This window comes from Adiantum capillus-veneris, chromosome 14 (genome assembly GCF_014529385.1).
Source record: "Adiantum capillus-veneris isolate H3 chromosome 14, ASM1452938v2, whole genome shotgun sequence".
NCBI lineage: Eukaryota > Viridiplantae > Streptophyta > Polypodiopsida > Polypodiales > Pteridaceae > Adiantum > Adiantum capillus-veneris.
This window is the reverse complement of record NC_140944.1, coordinates 145,310,446-145,331,106: the sequence shown is the minus strand read 5'-3', so window position 1 is coordinate 145,331,106 and position 20,661 is coordinate 145,310,446. Positions and strand designations below refer to the sequence as shown.

At 47.8% G+C, this 20,661-nt stretch overlaps 1 protein-coding gene across 1 annotated transcript in view; it reads right to left on the bottom strand.

The window, feature by feature from the left end:
• Positions 1–177: 177 nt before the first annotated feature.
• The window catches only part of LOC147443301 (protein PLANT CADMIUM RESISTANCE 10-like), a 42,257-nt gene continuing 21,773 nt past the window's right edge, over positions 178–20,661 (bottom strand). Inside the window, exon 3 of the mRNA XM_086529197.1 lies at positions 178–494. Coding sequence (XP_086385323.1) covers positions 312–494 — 183 coding nt within the window. The 3' untranslated portion in view covers positions 178–311. The remainder of the gene's footprint in view (positions 495–20,661) is intronic.

The following is a 20,661-nucleotide window of genomic DNA, read 5'->3' as shown; positions in this document are numbered from 1 at the left end:
GCATCTGCTGGCAACAAGAGGAGCAGCCCTCCTCCCCATTGCAAGTACAATGGCAATAGAATCCTTTCATTTATACACACGTTCTACACACATATGGCCCTTTTCTCTACAACTCCTGGTTGCAAGTAATAATCAGAGGGTACACAATCAACCAAAAAAGAAACTAAAATTTACTGTGAATTGAACCAACAAAGGAAGACAAACAGAATAGCAAGACATGCTGCTGCATCCTTCAACATTCCAAATCTTCTTGTTTCCATCATAAGACGCGGACATCTTTGACTACTTTTTGCACCATCAAGAACAACGGCTCACTTAGCGGGCATGGCACCATTGGCTGCTGGTAGTGGATGTCCTTCCATGGTCTGATTTGATGGTGGCACAAGCGAATATCCAGGATTTGCGTTTAGCTTCTCATAGATCTCTCTGTATTCTTGGCATAATGCACATTGATGACAGCAGAGATGAGTCAAAAAGTCACCACACGGTGCCTCCTGTAAGAATATGCGTGATTTACTTTCAATATTAAGACAATCCAAATCCATATACAAACCCCCCCCCCCCCCCCCCCAAAAAAAAAAAAAAAAACATTCGATCTGGAAAGTGGACCCAAATTTCAACATGCACACAAGAACAGCACACAATAGGGTGATCTGCTAATGAAGAGACCAGCAGTCCCCCCATGCACTTGCACAGGCCACGGAGAGAGAGAGAGAGAGAGAGAGAGAGAGAGAGAGAGAGAGAGAGAGAGAGAGAGAGACCTAGCAGACAGCCTCCCCGCTGCTGTCCGCAACCTGCCAGTGCTGTCCCCACGACTAAAGCTCGTAAGTGATGCCACCAGTCTGCGGCCTTCTCAGAGAAAGGGTTGTCACCCTGGCCTTGCCCCCTCCCAGCAGGGCCCTTTTCTCTGTTTTCCCTCTCTCTTTTGTGTATTAGTCTCTTTTGTATTGTCTGCAGTTTTTGTTTTATGAGTTCATTTCAATTTTTCATTTTTTTTATGCTTTGTTGGTTTCTCCCTTTTGTTCTCCTCGCTTGCGTGGATCTCCTCTCTCCTCCTCGGCTTAAAAAGCCCGATGCAAGAAGAATTACCTTCTTTGCTCGCCTATGATCAATAGGATCAACCAAAAGCTTTGAGCTCTCGTCCCATGTCAAAGTGGCACAAGAAGATTGGCAGCAACAAAGAGGGAGAGAGTACGCAAGAGCAAGAGAAGAGAGTGAGAACAATGGACGAGGGTCCCCTGATTGTAGCATCAGCATTCTTTTGGTACTAAGGAGTTGTTTGGTACTACCAGTAGGGTCATTGCCCCGGACTATTAGCTGTTGTTTAATACTACTACTACATGATCCTTGCCCGAACTACTAACTTTGTTCAATACTATGTGGGGGAGCAGGAGAGAGAGCCCACTTGCTACTCTATGCAATGAGAGTGAAGGAGAAGAGGAGAGTGGCGCAGAAGAAGCTCACGCAGAGAAGAACGTGAGAGAGAGAGAGAACGCTCGTCAAAATCTGGGAGAAGTCACTATATTTTTATTTGGGCTTGACCTTTGAGTATATGAGTAAGTGACTAGGGGGCCATTCACACTTGGGCCCCCTCACTTATAAGTCTTTTAACTTATAAGTTAATAAGTACAAGGCACTTAGGCCTTTATTCCCTAACAACCTCCCACCTAAAGGCAATGTACCTTGGGAGATCAACTAACTATGATACATCAGCTGATCATGCACTTACTCATCCAACACCCATCATCTGTCGGCAATATGCAAACCGCTCTGCTGGAAGACTCTTGGTCAAAAGATCTGCAGGATTGTCATCTGTGTGCACCTTGACAAGTGTAATGCTCTTGTCATCAAGCACACTCCTGATAAAATGATACTTCACCTCTATGTGCTTTGTCTTGGCATGAAAAACAGGATTCCTTGCAAGCATAATAGCACTCTGACTATCACAGTGTAGCACAGGAACCGATGACTTAATGCCAAGCTCTTCTACCAAACGCATGAGCCACAAAGCTTCTTTGCATGCCTCAGTGGCAGCCACATACTCAGCCTCAGTGGTAGACAAAGCAACACATTTTTGCAGTCTAGAAATCCAAGAAACTGCACCTCCTGTGAATGTAAACACATATCCAGAGGTAGACTTCCTGCAATCTGGATGTCCAGCAAAATCTGCATCTGTAAAGCCGTGCACAGATGTCTCACTCTTCCCAAAACAAATGCACAAGTCTTTAGTGCCTTTCAAGTATCTCAAGATACACTTCACTGCTTCCCAATGCTTTTTGCCAGGATTGCTCATGTACCTGCTTACCACTCCCACCGCAAATGCAATGTCCGGACGTGTAGCAACCATAGCATACATCAAACTGCCAACGGCTGATGCATAAGGAATCTTGGCCATTTCAGCCCGCATATCATCTGTGTTTGGGCAGTCATGTGCAGTCAGTTTTACATATGGAGGCAGCGGAGTACCAAGTGCCTTTCCCCCATCCATATGAAAACGATGTAGCACCTTATTAACATAATCTCGTTGAGATAGATACAGACGCCTGTTAGGTCTATCTCGAGAGATACGCATGCCCAAAATATGATTAGCATCACCAAGATCCTTCATGTCAAAGCGATTCTTTAAGCTTTGCTGTAATGTATCCAACTCCGTGACATTTTTACCCGCAATAAGCATGTCATCAACATACAAAATCAGCAATAGAAGAGATCCATCACTTGCCGTTTTGATATACAAACAGTGATCAGAATTACTTCTTTTGTATCCTTGAGACCTCATGAATGTATCAAACTTGTGATACCATGCACAGGGAGACTGTTTCAAACCATACAAGCTCTTCAAGAGTCTACATACTTTCTTCTCTTGCCCCTTTGACACAAAACCTTCTGGCTGCATCATATAGATCATCTCAAGCAAATCGCCATGCAAAAACGCTGTTTTGACATCCATTTGCTTTAACTCCATATCTTCAGAAGCAACCATGCATAAAACAAGACATAATGTGGCAAGCTTTAAGACAGGAGAAAAAATCTCATCAAAATCAACACCATGCTTTTGCTTGTACCCTTTAGCAACCAAACGTGCCTTGTACTTAGAAGAAGCATCAGATGTGACCTTGGTCTTGTAAACCCATTTACATGGCAGAGCCTTATGCCCTTTAGGCAAATCAACCAAGTCCCATGTATGTTTTTCTCCAAAGACTGCATTTCCGAAACCATTGCTTTGAACCATTTCTTACTGTCTTCCCGTTGCATAGCCTCTTTATAGCAAGACGGCTCACCACAATCAGTAAGCATGACATAGTCCAAAGACGGTTCATATCTATCGGGGAGCCTTGTCACCCGAGTAGACCTACGCACCCAATGATCCATAACAGGTGGATTTTCAGCCTGTAAACCATCAAAAACAGCAGGCTGTTCAGCCGGTTGCATCGCAACAACGGGCGGTCTAGGAGCATCAATCTGTTCCCCTACCTGTGGTGCATCAATGGCAACTTGTTGGGGCTGATTTTCAGCAGCTAATGGCTGATTTTCAGCACCATTTTCAGCATGTAAAGGCTGCTGAACATTGGGCCTTCTTGGCTGTCTATATGTAACATCTTCACGAAAAACAACTCGGCGCACTTCCTCGACCTTTGTGGGCTGTTTGTGCATGCAATTCTCATTGAAGATGACATCATTGCTGCGTATGATTTTCCGTAATGCGGGATCCCATAATCTATATCCCATTTCACCATCCTCACCATATCCTAGGAAAATGCATTTATGAGACTTTGGTTCTAGTTTGGTGCGCAGTTCACTCCGGATGTGAACATAGGCCTCACAACCAAACACTCTTAAATGTGCATATGAGGGTGGCTTGCCAGACCACACCTCCTCAGGCACCTTTCCACCCAAAGCCTTGCTAGGTGAGCGATTAATCAAGTGAATAGCTGTTTGCACAGCTTCTGCCCAAAAACCATGAGGTAATGCAGCATTTGACAGCATACTCCGAACTTTCTCTTGGATAGTCCGGTTCAACCTCTCTGCAACTCCATTCTGAGAGGGATTAAAAGAAGCCGTGAGCTCTCTTTTAATACCTTTAGTAGCACAAAAGTCAATAAATGCTTTTGATACATACTCCCCCCCATTGTCTGAGCGCAAAGACCTAAGCTTCTTGTCAGTTTGATTCTCAACAAACGCAAGAAACTTCTTGAAAGTATCCAAAACATCGCTTTTAGCACGTATTGGATACACCCACACCTTACGTGTAGCATCATCGATAAACGAGACAAAATATTTCTTTCCCCCTAAGGACAACTGTGGCATTTCACATACATCGGAATGCACTAAGTCTAACCTATCAGACCTCGAAGAAAGTGACCTTTTGTGCGGTGTTTGACTGTGCTTACCATAAATACAATGCTCACAATGAGAAAAATCAGCATACCTCAAACACGGCAAATAACCACAACGAGACAGAGTTTCCATTCCTCTTTTACTCATGTGTCCCAACCGGCCATGCCACAAAGAAACACTTGGCTGCTCGGTTACGGCGACAACATGGTCACGCACACTAGATACATGCAAAGGATACAAAGTGTCCGATTTACAACCCTTGGCTACAATCCGGGCCCCTTTACAAATTTTCCACTTGCTATCACCAAAAGTGGTGTGATAGCCTGCATCATCTAGCTGCCCTGTACTAATCAAACTCCTTGAGTTGTGGCACATGGCGCACTTTGTGCAAAACAAAAGTCATACCATCATCAAAGGAAAACTGGACACTGCCAATACCTGCAATGTCACATGCATAGTTGTCTCCCAAATAAACAGTGCCCTGCACCTCACCTGAGTACTGTGTAAACCAATCCCTATGAGGTGTTACATGAAAGGAGGCACCTGAATCGAGAATCCAAGTATGCATGTCCACATCAGAACCCATAGCAAGGGTATGTGCATCCACAGAAGAGGCATTGAGTACATCATTGCTGCTGTCACTGTCACAACTACTAGCAACATTGATTTCCTCAATCAACACAGTGCTCTTCTTTGCATGTCCCTTGTCCTTTGCATCAGTTTCAGCACCCTTGTTCTTCTCTTTCTTCCACTCATAGCATTCCCGTTTATAATGCCCTTTCTTTCCACAATGATGACACACAACATCTTTCCTACGAGATTTGCTACGTGCCCTGTCCTTACTGTCAGATTTCTCCCTCTGTTGAGACCTGCCTCTCAAGTGCAATGCATTAGAAGACCCACCTGTGGTGTTCTTCCTGTTCATCTCTTCCATCAAGAGAGAACTCTCTACATCTACATACTTAAGTGATGCACTTGAGTTACTAAGAGCTGTCCAGAATACATCCCAACTCTCGGGCAATGTGCATAGCAGAAAAGTAGCTTTGAACTCCTCATCAATTGTGAATTTCAGCTCTGTCAGTTGGCTGAAAATAGAATTGAATTCATTGAGGTGCACTGACATGTGCGTGCCCTCCTTCATGCGGAGATCCATAAGCTTCTTAAGCCAATACACTTTACTGGCAGCACTCTGCTGTGCATACAACTCGTCTAAATGCTTCCACATGCCCCATGCTGTCTGCTCATTCTCTACATTGAAGAGTAAATTGTCAGACACCGAAAGCATGATCGTGGAGCGAGCCAACTCGTCCACTTCTTCCCATTCTTCAACCTCCATATCAACCGGTTTCACACCCTGTAACTTAATAGGTTTCGCTTGTTTCTTCTGCAACATCACATTATAACATTGCTTCTTCCATATAGCAAAGTTATGGGCCCCTTCAAGCTTGCGAATGTGCAACAAATTGCCACTTTCACTGCTAGAAGCCATTCTGAGTGATTGCAAACACTGAAACCCTGTTTTGCCGACCTAAACACGCCCAAATGTGCACAATCGGGCAAAAAACAGATTGCTGTTACAAAAAAACAGCGAGCAAATTTCACGCGAAATCACCCCAAAACAGCGTACATTCACTGCCAAACCCTTACCAAAGGTTTCCACAAGGTGTATACATCATTTGCTTGCTGAAATTCCCTGTTTTAGGGCAAAAATCAGACCTATAAACACCTGTTTTGCTGAATTTTCAGAACCTCGTTGGTGGAAACACCTGTAAGATTGACCTGTGAGACTTGCCCTCATGAAATTGCATCAAATTGACCCCGCAATTGGTCAATTTCAGCAGAAATAGGCTGCTGTTCGCCAGTTTTTGAAACCCTAATTTTGGGGAAACTGTCACCGGAGGTCGATTCTACACGGTGAGAGGATCCCTTCGCGACAGAGTTGATCGAAAACGGTTGAATATCCTTCCCGTAGCGAGCAAGAACAGAATTCTGATCTGTGTTGCGAAAATGGCTCTCTTGGAAACCCTAAAGCTCTGATACCATGTGTGGGGGAGCAGGAGAGAGAGCCCACTTGCTACTCTATGCAATGAGAGTGAAGGAGAAGAGGAGTGGGGCGCAGAAGAAGCTCACGCAGAGAAGAACGTGAGAGAGAGAGAGAACGCTCGTCGAAATCTGGGAGAAGTCACTATATTTTTATTTGGGCTTGACCTTTGAGTATATGAGTAAGTGACTAGGGGGCCATTCACACTTGGGCCCCCTCACTTATAAGTCTTTTAACTTATAAGTTAATAAGTACAAGGCACTTAGGCCTTTATTCCCTAACATACTACTACTATATGGTCCTTGCCCCGGACTAGTAATGTCACAAAGTGATGATGTGGCATGGCCTAAAGGATGAAAGGAGGGGCCAAAACCCTAGCAAAGAGGCAGAAGATGTTTTACCAACTTATAGAACTCTTATGAGTGGCCCGGAAGGGGTTAACCTAACCCAAAAGACTTTCCAACTTATGGTAAACCCGCCGAGGGGCCTAAAACCTTCAAATAAAGCAGAACCCCAAAATTGTGAAGCGAAATGATGACATGGCAGCTTGTACAGACATCCGCGATTCGCGCCGCAAATCGCGTTGACAGGCTGACGTGGCATGCCATACAGACAACCCTTGAGGGCGCTAGCTTTTGGAGTTTCAGACGCTTTTAGAACCTGCTTTTCGTGTATTGCTTTTGGTCAAGGGCCTTTATAAGAATTGCCAGGGCACTTCCAGCAGATATGCTTGGGAGCGCTGTGGAGAGAGTGGACCCTCGAACATTGTACTAATTGAAGCGTAATAATAAAGAAATACCAAGACGGGCGCCAACCTTTGCAGCCAGTACTTTTGGGCGTGGAACTCCGCCGTGCCATGTCCTCTCTCTCAGTTTTGTTCAATTCTTTCAATTTCTCTCACGTGTGTTGCACTAGATCTTTGGCTTTAAAGAAGAGATATACACCGGCCGTACCAAGGCAAAGGGTATACTTAAGAGGATGAATTTGACGAGGTTCTAGAGAGAGGAGTCAATAGCCTCACGAAGACCAAGAGGCAGTCAAGGAAGAAGAATCGAGCATCCCAACTACCTTGGTCGCAAATCTACCTTTGAGGCCGCCAACAAACCGAAGAAACAAGTTTGATTTGTGAATGTTTCTGGTTTATCATCATCCTCTTCTGACAGTTCGGAGTGTTCTTCGTCATGAGGACAGAAAGGGCAGGAAGCAAAGAAAGACTCAGAGACATAACAGCGGCAAGAAGAAGGCAAGGAAGAGCAGATCCCACAAAAGATCTTGGAAGCGCTTTGACAGTTCGGATGTGGACTCCTTGTCTTCTGAGAGCTCGGATTCCGATGAGCTGATGTCCGCAACGAAGAGAAAGTACCTATATCGAGCCAACCAGTATGACTACCTCGAGGACAAGGGGAAGAAGGCCAAGGATTTCAAGGAGGGTGGGCAGCCTTTAAAGTATACGATTTCCGGCTTAAAGATACCCATAGAGCCCTCGCTTTTATCCAACAATTTGACATCGCTTATTCAAGAGGGTACTCAGAGCACTCCAAGGTACGAAAGAGTGGCGTCCTATCTCAAAGGGAATGCCCAAACTTGGTGGTCTACCCTACTGCTAAGCACGGAAGCACCAACGAAGTGGCTACATTTCAAACGGGTTTTGACTTCTTCATGGCTCACGCACGAATACGTATTACGAACAAGATGTAATCACAGCTTGAGCTGAAGATGACCAAGGAAGACACACTGGATGTTTATTGTCCGAGATTTTGGGATACTTTTCTACCTGCCTCTTCTTTCAAGAAAATCACCTTCAAGCAACAAGTTGAGCAATTCTATGTGGACTACCCACAGAGATACGCAGTTACTGTCTACAGAAGAAGTCCGAGTCCATGCAGTGGTTAATGGGACACACTAAGAAAGGGTTTGCAATGCACGCAGGCACTCTTACTTACCCTACAGATAGGCTTGTGGCAATCTGGACTTGGCAAGAATCGAACACGGTAACAGGAGGCAGGAAAAGCAATAGAAAAAGGAACTTTCAGACCCTCGATTGTCAGCACAGCGCATCGACTACTACAATGAGGGCAAATGCTACAGATGTGGGGAACAAGGGCATGTGCTTGCCCCAATAAAGCATCTAGTGATCAGGCAGAGGACAAGCCAGAGAGTTCTAGTGCAGCGAAGGAGCGAGCAAAGAAAAGCAAAGACCGGTCGCGGATTTTGTGGGGACTCACTAGCACAAATGGATGAGAGTACAGAGCTCTGCAAAGCGTGGGGCAAAGCACGAGATCAAGAAGACCTCGTCTTCTTTGACGGAGGAAGGCCAACTTCATCTCACTAAATTGGCGGCTCGACTTGGGATTACGCCAGAGAAAATGGGAGCACCGGCCGAGACAATCCAAGCGACGCCAGGACGGGATGTTTCCATTATACCTGTCATAGGCAAACTTCAGTTGCATTGTCAAGGGTATCTAGGGCACGATGACTTTTACATCATGCCTTTGGAAGGGTGTGACATCCTTTTTAGAATCCCTTGGTTTCACAAAAACGGTTTTGTGATATCATGCCTTTGGAAGGGTGTGACGTCCTTTTCGGAATCCCTTGGTTTCACAAGAACGGTGTTGCGATACCACAGTAATATACTTGGACACCCCAAGCCAAAGATATAGTGCAACACACGCGAGAGAAACTAAAAGAACTGAACAAAACTGAGAGAGAGACAACACAACACGGCGGAGTTCCGCGCCCAGAAGTGCTGGCCCCAAAGACTAGCCCCCCTTCTCGGTACTCTTTATTATTATGCTTCAATTAGTACAATGTCCGAGGGTCCACTCTCTCCATAGTGCTCCCAAGCAAATCTGCCGGAAAAGTGGCCCTGGGAATTCTTATAAAGGCCCTTGGCGAAAAGCAATACATGAAAAGCAGGTCCTAAAAGCATCTGAAACTCCAAAAGCTACCGCCCTCAAGGGTTGTCCATACGGCATGCCACATCAGCCTGTCAGGGTGATTTGCGGTGCGAATCGTGGACATCCATATAGCCTGCTCCACCATCAATTCGCTGCGCAATTTTGGGTTCCTTCTTTATTTTAAGTTTAAGGCCCCTCGGGCGGGGGTATCGTAAGTTGGAATGTCCTTTGGGTTAGGTTTAAACCCTTCTGGGCCACTCAGAAGAGTTCTATAAGTTGGTAAAACATCTTTTGCCTCTTCGCTAGGGTTTTGACCCTCCTTTCGTTCCTTAGGCCATGCCACATCATCCCTTTGTGACATACCCCCTCTTGAAAGAATTGTAATCGTCCTCAATTACACCCACAAAACAAACAGAGGACAAAAACTAGTTCAGTAGACACTAACTCTAAGTACCGACCAGCTAGACCACATATATCGAGCATTTGTATGAAGACAACAATCACTGAACATTCATATCACATTCACATCACTATCCCCATCGAGCTCTTAGATGAGAATCATGATCATTGTAACTTATTTAGCAGTCACATCCAGACCATGCTCATCTGTGACGGATGTCTTGGTTGTATACATCTTGTTACTATCATATCCACATCACCCCTTAGGTGAACAAGACAGAACTGTTGCACTCATTTCGTCTTTCAATGCACTCAGACAATACACACATGGGAGAGCACATGTAGCAGATTCGTTTTAGGAATTCCCATTTCTAAGTACTTCTTTACATAAAATCATCCAGCAGAATACTGTCAGCCCGTCAGTATCCCTAAAATCTCAAAAAGATATCAGTGACTTATTCCATCGAGGTAACATGTGCCAGAGAAGCGGAGTAACTCCCCTCTTGTGCAGTCTGTCACGGGGACGTGGCAACTGCTAACCTTGTGTGATATGAATGCAATGATTTTCATCTTCGTACAAGTGCTAGATATATGTGCTAGATCTAGTCCATCGGTGCTTAGAGTCAATGTCTATTGAACTAGCTCTGTCTGTTTTGGAGGCGTAATCGAGGGCGATTACAATTCTTTCAAGAGGGGGGTATGTCACAAAGTGATGACGTCGCATGGCCTAAAGGACGGGAGGAACCAAAACACTAGCAAGAGGAGAAGATGTTTCACCAACTTATAGAACTCTTCCGAGTGGCCGTGAAGGGGTTATGTTTAAAAACCTAACCCAAAAGACTTTCCAACTTATGGTACCCCCAGCCGAGAGGCCTAAAACCTTAAAATAAAGCAAGAACACAAAACTGCGCAACAAACTGATGACATGGCAGGCTGTACGAACGTCCGCGATTCGCACCGCAAATCGCATTGACAAGCCGCGTGGCATGCCATACCGACAGCCCTTGAGGGCACTAGCTTTTGGAGTTTCAAATGCTTTTATAACCTGCTTTTCATGTATTGCTTTTGGCCAAGGACCTTTATAAGAATTGCTAGGGCTAATTGAAGCATAATAATAAAGAAACACCAAGAAGGGGCGCCAATCTTTGGGGCCAATACTTTTGGGCGCGGAACTCCGCCGTGCCGTGTCGTCTCTCTCAGTTTTGTTCAGTTTTTTTAGTTTCTCTCGAGTGTGTTGCACTAGATCTTTGGCTTGGGGTGTCCAAGTATATTACAAGTAGCTATTTGGTTCTACTACTATATGGTCATTACCCCAAACTATGAACTCTTGTTTGGTACTATTACTATATGGTACTTGCTCCGGATTATAAATTGTTGGGTACTACTACTATTGGTCCTTGCCTCTGACTATTAATTGTTGCCTACAATTTAAATCCACTCCCACCCTTGCTTCATCGCACATTGGGTGATGCGTCTCCTGTTGTGACTCGACAACGGCAATCCATGCATTTGAGGAGTTATTTCACTCCTAGAGACAATAGATCTCATTGAATCAATCTTTGGCAGTGTTAGAGTTATGGCATCTCTCTGCATTCATCCAATCGGTCCCAGTCTCCTAGAGACAGGTGTTAGGGAGTGAGGGCTATTTTGTGGTTGTGCCAAGCCAGTGTGAGCCAATTTTCTCATGTCGGAACATTCCAACCATGTTTAGCTAAAAGTTTTGGCTTGGTTCTGTGGCCTTGTAGACTCCTTCTGCCTTTAAGTATTTCCCCCTTGTAGTCTAGTGCCTTCCCAAAGCCCCAGGGGCCAATTGCCCCTCTTTTGCTCCTTTATCCCATTTATTGTGACTTTCCCAAGTCGTGGAGCTTGAGGGCTGGGACGTCCAGGTTGCGTTTGGCCCTCTATAATAAAGGGGGGAAAGGGGGGAGCACAGATTTGCTTTTTTGCACCCCTTCCCCTATTGTTTTGGCAGGCGGCAGTCTGGCATGAGCTGTGAGCAGCATGTGCGTGTGGGCAGCAGATCAAGCCCTGCATTTTCTCTTCAAGACACCCTCATGTGTGCGATCTCAGGTATAGGTAGAGCATCTCCACGATGGTGCACGAGAGGAGTGATATTCAACCATCTAGAGGGCAGCCATACATGACTAGCCTTGAGGCATGTAGATCTCTCTCCAAATCTGGTTGGTGTCAAGAGGAGCACCTTACGTTTGGATGCCCATTCGGAGACAGTGTCAGTGGTCTCATGTGCAGGAGCAATTGGCAGCGTCAATAGCACTCGCAATTGAATGTACCTCGGGTCTATCCATTGGGCATGCCAAATCTATGTTGGACCACCCTTGGTCACTTGTATGAGCAGCTTGTTATCACATGGAGAGCCTCTCTCTCTCTCTCTCTCTCTCTCTCTCTCTCTCTCTCTCTCTCTCTCTCTCTCTCTCTCGATGAGTGCGAAGCAGTGTGTGCAAGTGATAGAGCACGAGAAGATGTGCAAGGTTTGAGGCTTGGACAGAAGGCGCTCTTCTCCAGAGATGGGGCGCTAGGAATCGAAGAAGGAGAGAGAGAGAGAGACTGCACGATATCGTAAGGGGAATTATTGAGAGTGTGTAAGTTTGGGCTCTCATTCCCTTTATTAAAAGTATAGGACCAATTTTAAGTTAGTGGCCAAGTTCAATGTGAACTTGGCCAAAGGTTAGTAACCTTTAAAATATACACAAAGGGGTCATTTGGGCCTTTAACCCAACAACCTCCCACTTAAAGGCATAAATGGCGCCTTTAAGCTACGTGACTCCCATGCATAGTTGATGTTGTGCTTTGGGGAGCTGATGTTGTGCTTTGGGGAGCATCTGCAAGATTTTGTGATGTATGGACCTTAACCAATGTAATAAGGCCATCCTCAAGCCCTTCTCGAATGAAGTGATACCGCACATCAATATGCTTTGTGCGTGCATGAAACATGGCATTCTTTCCCAGACATATGGCACTCTGGCTATCACAACCAAGCATAGGTGCCTTGTTAGGGAAACCAAAATCACTGCATAGACGTGCTAACCAAATGGCTACTTTGAAAGCCTCAGTGGCTGAAATATATTCAGCCTTTGTAGCAGACAATGCAACGATCTTTTGCAATCTAGAACACCATGAAACAGCACCTCCTGCAAGAGTAAACACATAGCCACTTGTGGATTTCCGTGTATCCACATCACAAGCCATGTCAGAGTCACAAAATCCCTTCAACTCCAATGGTCCTTTACCATAGCAGAGGCATTTGTTTTTAGTCCCTTTCAAGTACCTCATAATGGACTTCATTGCATCCCAATGCAACCTGCCTAGATTAGCCATAAAGCGGCTCACAACTCCCACTGCATGAGCTATGTCAGGCCTAGTAGCAACCATAGCATACATAAGTGAACCACAAGCTGAAGCGTAAGGCACACTTTGCATGTCATTGGCTTCTTCCTTTGACTTGGGGCAATCATCCTTGGAGATTTTGACGTATGGCTGTAATGGCACGCCAAGAGGCTTTGCTTCAATCATGTTAAATCTTTCCAGCACCTTTTCAATGTACGTTTCTTGCGACAAATACAATATGCGCTGGTCCCTTTGCCTTCTGACCCTCTCTCCAAGTATATGTTCAGCCGCCCCAAGGTCTTTCATTGAAAATGTAGATTTCAGCTGCCCTTTAAGAGCATCAACAGTACTTCTTTTCTTTGCAGCTATCAACATATCATCCACATAGAGCACAAGAATGATAGGGCTGCCATCCTCATCACGTTTGGTATACAAACAATGGTCTGCATGGCTTCTTTTGTAACCATGTTTGAGCATGAAGCGGTCAAACTTCTTGTACCATTGTCTACATGATTGTTTCAGCCCATACAAGCTTCTATTGAGCATACATACCAAATGTTCCTTGCCAGGAATAACAAAACCCTCGGGTTGCTTCATGTAAAGCTCTTCCTCCACATCACCATGCAAGAAAGAGGTATGTACATCCATTTGGTCCATTTCCAAATCAAGGGCAACCATTATGGCAAACAATACACGCAAAGTGGTCATCTTCACTACAGGAGAGAACACTTCCTGAAAGTCTATGCCCTTGGTTTGAACATATCCCTTTGCAACCAACCTTGCCTTATACTTGGGTTTTGCATCAACTGTCTTGATTTTATACACCCATTTGTTAGGAATAGCCTTCCTACCTTTGGGCAATTCCACCAAGTCCCAAGTATGATTAGCATGCAAAGCTTTAATCTCTTCCTGCATAGCAAGCTCCCACTTGTCGCTGTGCTCACATGTCTTTGCCTCTTTATACGTAAGAGGCTCTCCCTCATTTGTCAACATAATGTAATGCAAAGAGGGATCATATCTACTCACAGTCCATCTTGGACGAATAGACCGCCTCACCCAATGATCCACATTATCTGGTAATGGGTCTACATCAGGTGGCATGATAAAATCATCAACAATGGGCTGCTGTACATCATTTTCAGCACCATTTTCAGCATTGTTTCGTGGCTGCAAATGCCCTTCAGGAGCCTCAATTTGCTGCCCAACTTCATCTGGCTCAAACACCATTGGATCATCTAGATTTTCAGCCATATGTGGTGCATCCTGAGGGTCAAGAATAAGCCTAACAGGTGGCTGGTCATGCTGAAATTTGACCCTTTTATGGTCATGCTTTGAGGCACAATTGTTTTGAAGCAGCCTTGCCTCATTAAAAACAACATCCCAGCTGCGCACAACCCTTTTGAGCTGAGGTGACCAAATCCTGTAACCCATTTCGCCTTCTTCACCATATCCCATGAAAAGGCCTTTAATGGACTTGGCATCTAGTTTGCTTCTCAACTCAGGTCTAACATGTACAAAAGCTTCGCAACCAAAAATGCGTTAAGTGACCATATGAGCAGGCTTGCCAGACCAAACCTCTTCAGGGATGTCACCTTTCAAAGACATGTGAGGGGATCGATTACATATATGCACTGCAGTTTTCTTGAGTCGGCTACCTTTTTAGGGCTGATCTTGCAGGTCTTCTGATGATGAAAAACGCTGCCTTGCTGAATCTGAAAACGCTGAATCTGGGACCAAGAACGCTAGGGGCTGAAGTTGGACCAAAAACGCTAGGCTGATGTTTCTGCTAGCGAGGACCTGCCTATGCAGAAACGCCAATGCTAAGGATGGCTGGCGATGGTTCTTGTTGGAAACGCTAGGGAATGGGGGAATCTGCTGCTTGGAAGGAACCACCAAGGCTTGGTCTTGATGAGAAGTGGCCTGCTGAGCTTGGCTCCTGTTGCCTCTTCTGCCATTTAGTGCTAGCTTTGGTTTGCTTATATATTTTCTTACCCAAATTGCCCTACCTACTTTTGTTGGAAAGTCGCTTAAATTAATAAGTGAAAATGTCAAAAATAGGTAAAATAGGCTAAATGCACTGGAAAATTCCCCTGACTGATTCTGATGGATTCTAATGGGAATGCTTATGATCATGCTATGTGCAACCAGAGGATATGCATCTACACTAAGTGACTGGGCATGCACGGTCTGCGAACAGACTCACAAAAGTGCCAGATCACTTCTAAATCTAGGCTGACCGGACTGACTGAACCCTGATCATGTTGTAGCTTGTCCACGGACACATAGGGTTGGATGTGTCACGTGACATCAGCAGTTTGTGACATCCCCCCTTCTTGAAAGAGAGTAATCATCCGCGATTACAGCATGTCTACAAAACAACTCAAGTTAGCACAAAAATTTCCGAGGGATATTCCGAGGAACAATCAGTTTGCTCTTTTTTTTAAGGAGTTGGCTTCTCCTTTCGTCCAGATCGGAACGCCTGATATTCTGACGTAGTAAAATTACCCAGACCGCACTAATCTTCCACGGGTGTCTTGATGCACTAAAATTACATACCTAGGCAATCTCATCCAATTAGGAATATTCAATGGTTGGCACATCACAATGCAACACAAATGCTCACATATGCATGTTACAAGACATAGAAACATAACCTAACAAGGTCCAAGCCGAGAGATATTCAACGACTCCCTCATCACTCCTCCCGCATAACCTAAAAAGGTCCGGGCCGGAAGATATAGAGGCCTTTTACAACCAAACGCCCCCAAGACCGCAGCATGCGTTGTTTGGAGGTGCTGAGAGTAGCTATTGCTCATACTTCTCAATACTCCTCCCACATAACCATCCCGATCCGGCTCAAAAAAGAGAGGAGATCGGCGCTCGCTATTGCCCTTGCTCGCTCCCCCCGCGCATGCACAGCTTCCCATCTCTCGCGCCATTGCTCTCCCCCCCCCCCCCCTCACTCCAGACGCGCGCTGCCCAGTTGCCTGCCTGCTGCTTGTACTCGGACCTAGCGCGCAGCACATTCAGGGCGCAGCAGCAGCCTCAGTCCGCCCGCTCGCTCGCCTCAGCCTCAGACCGGGCCGCCCCAGCGCGCCCGCCTGCCCGCTGGCCTCGGCCTCGGCCTCAGCCTCAGCCTCAGCCTCAGCCTCAGCCCATCCCCCCCCTCCCCCCCCCGGGTCTTGCTCAGCTGAAGCCGTCAACAGTTTCGGTTTTCGGCGTACTCGTCCAATCGAGGGCCACATCTCGTCATCGCCACTTCGCCCTTCTCCACAGCAGCAGACTCAAATGGAGGCTCATGCTCTGTCCCAGAGGGACTCCTCAGAAGCCCCCTCGCCCGACACTGCAGAGCCCACCATCCGACTTGCTCTTTCATCGACAGAGCAAGCGAGCCTCGCAGTAGAGATGGAGCGCCTCCAGGCGACCTCTGTCATCTGCAAGATTCTCGGCACCAGACCTAGCAGAGGAGAGTTGCGTGACCTTCTCCAGGCCCGCCTTCTTGCAGAGGTGGGCAAGATCGTGGACGTTCAGTTCCTCGGAAGAGGCTACTATCAGATCGAGTTTGAGACCTCCGAGATGGCGTCCAAGGTCATCACCATAAGCCCTCTAACCATCCGAGCAGTTCGAGCCCGCTTTCGACAGTGGAGACATGGTTTTGACCCTGCTTGAGATGTTTTGGTAGAGGAGGCAGACCTTCCCATCTCCGTCTACTTTCCTGGTTTACGGAGGGAGTACCTACCACTTTTATCCAGGATAGGCTCAGCGATTGGGACTGTCCTGGAGACACCTCGCACAGCAGCCTCAGTAGCTGCCAAGGCGGCCGGCATTCCCTCAGTTCGCGTTCTGGTCAGGGACATCCACTCTCTCCCGAAGGTCATCCTTCTTCCTCGGGTGAGCGGGGGTTGGTTTAGACAGAGCATGGAGTATTTGGGCCTCCCGAATCAGTGCTTCATTTGTCGACAGATGGGCCATCTTGCGAAGGCCTGTCCACAGAGGAGGCCCCGACCTACACTACAGGCCCAACCCCAGCCTTCAAGGGCTTGCATGCAGCAGCAGGCAGGGACACACAGCACACAAGCAGAGCCACCCTCCGAGCATGGGGCTCTAGCAGAGGAGGGTTGGCAGCAGGTTCGTGGTCGGCGACAGCAGGGGCCACAGCGACAGCCTGGCACTCAGAGTTATCCTCAGGCGCCTGCCCAGCAGCAGAATTCCCACGGGGAACTGATTCGATCCTCTTCAGCAAGACGAGGTTCTTGCCCCAGCCTCCACCCCAGCTTCACCCTCGACAGCCCACCCTCCCCCCCCCCCCCCCCCCCCCCCCGAGTTCCCCCCCGAGTCTTCAGCCTCCCCCCCGCCTCGTCGTCCTGCCCCAGCCTCCACCCCAGCTTCACCCTCGACAGCCCCCTCCCCCCCCCCGAGTCTTCAGCCTCTCCCCCGCCTCCTGCTCCCTCCGCCTCTCCCCCTCGCCTCCATACCCTCGCCGATCCCCCTCCTCCCCCCCCCTCCCCCCCGCTCCCTCACCCCCCCCCCCTTCCCGCTCTAGTCCCACAGTCGACCCAGGGGGTAGGGCCATCCTCGGCTGCTAGGAGATCTCTTAGCAACGCCTTTGCCACGAGTCGCTTGGCAAGGGAGGGACAGCCTTTCTTGCGACCCCCTCTTCAGGTACAGACGTCTCCCTTTGCAGCAGTCCCTCGTAGTCTGACGAGCTTCGACATGAGGCGCCGATGGGACTTCTTTGCCTACGACTTTACGCGCTTTCTCGACGACTCCTCACCAGACCTTGAGGCAGCCTGCTTCAAGGTTCAGGTTATGTTTCTTGCAGCTAGGGGGACAGAGGCCTTGGACTCAGTGGTTGGCTTCTCCTTTCCCCTTTACAGTAGGGACCAGACTGAGTGGACTCTCGACTCAGTTTTGGAGTGGCTTCAGACACAGGCCCTAGAGTTCTCTCATCACATGGGAGACCTAGGAGTTACAGACATGCTTCATACTCTTTGGCCATTGGCCAAGTTTACTGTGACACCTCCAGATGCAGCAGGATGTAGACACATTGTGGTGCACTTCTTTGCTGATACGCAGTGCCCGCCATGCTATGTACACATTCATGAGGATTCCTGGACAGAGGAGGTAGCTCTACGCACGGCTCGGTCTACTTGGGCTTGGGCCAGGCACTCTTTGCAGTCACGCCTATCTAGAGGACGCTCGGATGCGGATTACTCCCCATCCAAGCCAACCTCGAAGATAGCACGTTTAGCTGTTGCGGCAACATCTGTTCTCTCTCGCTCCCCATGAGGATCGTCTCATGGAACGTGCAAGGATTAGGTGGGCCCCAGTTTCAGCATCAGAGGGGCCGACTGCGTCAGGAGCTTCAGCGTTGCCTTGTGGGAGGAGAGATTGATCTCCTTATGCTACAAGAGCATCATCTGTGTGAGAGCCGCATTAGACGATGTGGTCAACTCTTGCGTGGACGATATGATACTTTTTGGTCAGCTGCTTTTGGACCTGGAGGAATCCAGGGTGGGGTATGTATGACTATTTCGGATTCCTTGCAGCAGGCCATTGTGGACAGAGGGATTATTGTGCCAAGCAGGGCTCAGTGGATCACTATGTAGGTTTAGGGTTGCCTTGTGGGCTTCCTCAACATATATGCGCCCAATGTGGCGAGTGCACGAGCAGAGTTTTGGTCACAGATTGTTGAGTCTCTGCCGCAGGCAGAGCAGTGGTACATAGGGGGTGACTTCAACATGTTGGAGGACCCTTCTGACAGGATCGGTGGTAGCCATGCTACTAGGCATGGAGTGGAGCTGGCAACTTGGGAGAGGTTTTGTATGACTCTGAGGGTTTCGGATACGTGGTAGCACTCTAGTTTTGTGAGGCCCCCAAACAGCCTGGCCTTCTCTCGCTCTGACCGCAGAGTGGGAGGAGTGAATCTATCACGGATAGATCGCTTCTACACTAGTGACCATTTCTGTGACGTGGGTGGGACAGTTGGCATTCTGGCAGGGACTTCCTTCTCGGACCATGCACCAGTGATCCTCATAGTGGCAGATAGGCAGAGAAGGGGGAGCACATTGCTTCGCATCCCTGAGAGGGTCTTGCTGGACTCTGCACTCAGAGAGCGAGTGGAGGCTCTTTAGACAGAGCTTGGACATGCAGGATTCTCCTGCTGACAAAGTGGCCTTTGGACTAGCTCAGCTTAGTCGTTTCTTTCTCCAAGAGTCTTTGGCTCGCCTAGCTGCAGCGAGAGAGGAGGAGCAGTGTCTCAGACGGGGCGTTGCTTCCTTGCAGAGGATGCAGGAGCAGCATCCAGACAGTCCTTAGTTGGAGGAGCAGTTACAGCAGGCTCGTCACGAGCTTGCTAGCATAGAGGAGCAGCGCCATGAGTTTGCTTTCCATCGACAGGCATCTCAGTGGACGCATGTGGGTGACAGAGTGACTGGTGCTTTCTTCAAGGCAATGGGACCTCGGCATACGCATGCCAAGATCAGTCAGTTCAGGAGGCTCAACCGGTCAGTTGCTTCTGAGCCAGAGGACATGCGTGCAGTTGCTACTGACTTTTACCGTGAGTTACTGTCTGTAGAGCCTCAGTCAGAGCGTCAAGATGCATGCAGGGAGCAGGTGTGGGCACAGATGCCTTGCCTTGTGACTGAGGAGATGCATCAGAGGCTCGAGCTGCCACTTCAGCTTGAGGAGTTGCACACGGCTCTTAGTGCACTCCCTCGTGGTAGCTATCCAGGTGAGGATGACTTGACTCCCAGTTTTTTCTTGGAGTACTGGGACTTGCTTGGCCCAGATCTCTGTAGTGCTTTCCAGTAAATCTTGCACACAGGAGAGATGCCAGACAGCATGAGAGCATTCCCAAGGAGGGTGGCTCCTCGGATGAGATTCGACAGTGGCGCCCCATCACCATCCTCAACTCAGCCTACAAAATTCTGGCCAAGGCTCTGAGTTTAAGGATCCAACCACTTCTAGAGAGCCTTATACATGGGACTCAGACAAGTTTTGTCTAGGAGCGCAGTATCCTTGACAACATCTTTACTTTTTGGGAGACTTCTGCCCTAGGGCGGCTCGGTGGTGAGGATCTGGTGATTCTTCTTCTCGATTTTGAGAAGGCCTACGACAGAGTTGACTAGGACTTTCTGGAGGGCACTCTACGCAGGATGGGCTTCTCAGATGCTTGGATCAGAGGGGTGTCAGCTTTGTATACACAGGCACACAGTCAGGTACTTTTGTCAGGAGGTAGAGGTGATCGTTTCATGCTCACACGTTCCATCAGACAAGGCTGCCCTCTTGCCCCCTTCCTCTTTCTGTTCTATGCTGAGGCGATGAGTAGGTTTTTGGTGTCGCAGCAGGTTGGTTTACAGGGCTTGGCACTCCCTATTCAGGGAGATGAGCTACTGGACGCTGAGTTTGCTGACAACTCGGCCTTGTACTTGGATGGCCAGGAGGCTAACCTTCACACGTGTGAGCAAGCTCGAGAGACTTTCTGTCGTACATCTGGCGCACTAATCAACTGGAGAAAGATAGTGGCTTTCTCGGTTGGTAGTGCTCCTGTGCCCGATTGGATGCCAGGTGATGGTTTCAAGTGGATTCCCCCAGGGACTGCAGTTCGGTACTTGGGCTGTCAGGTTGGTCTGGACTTAG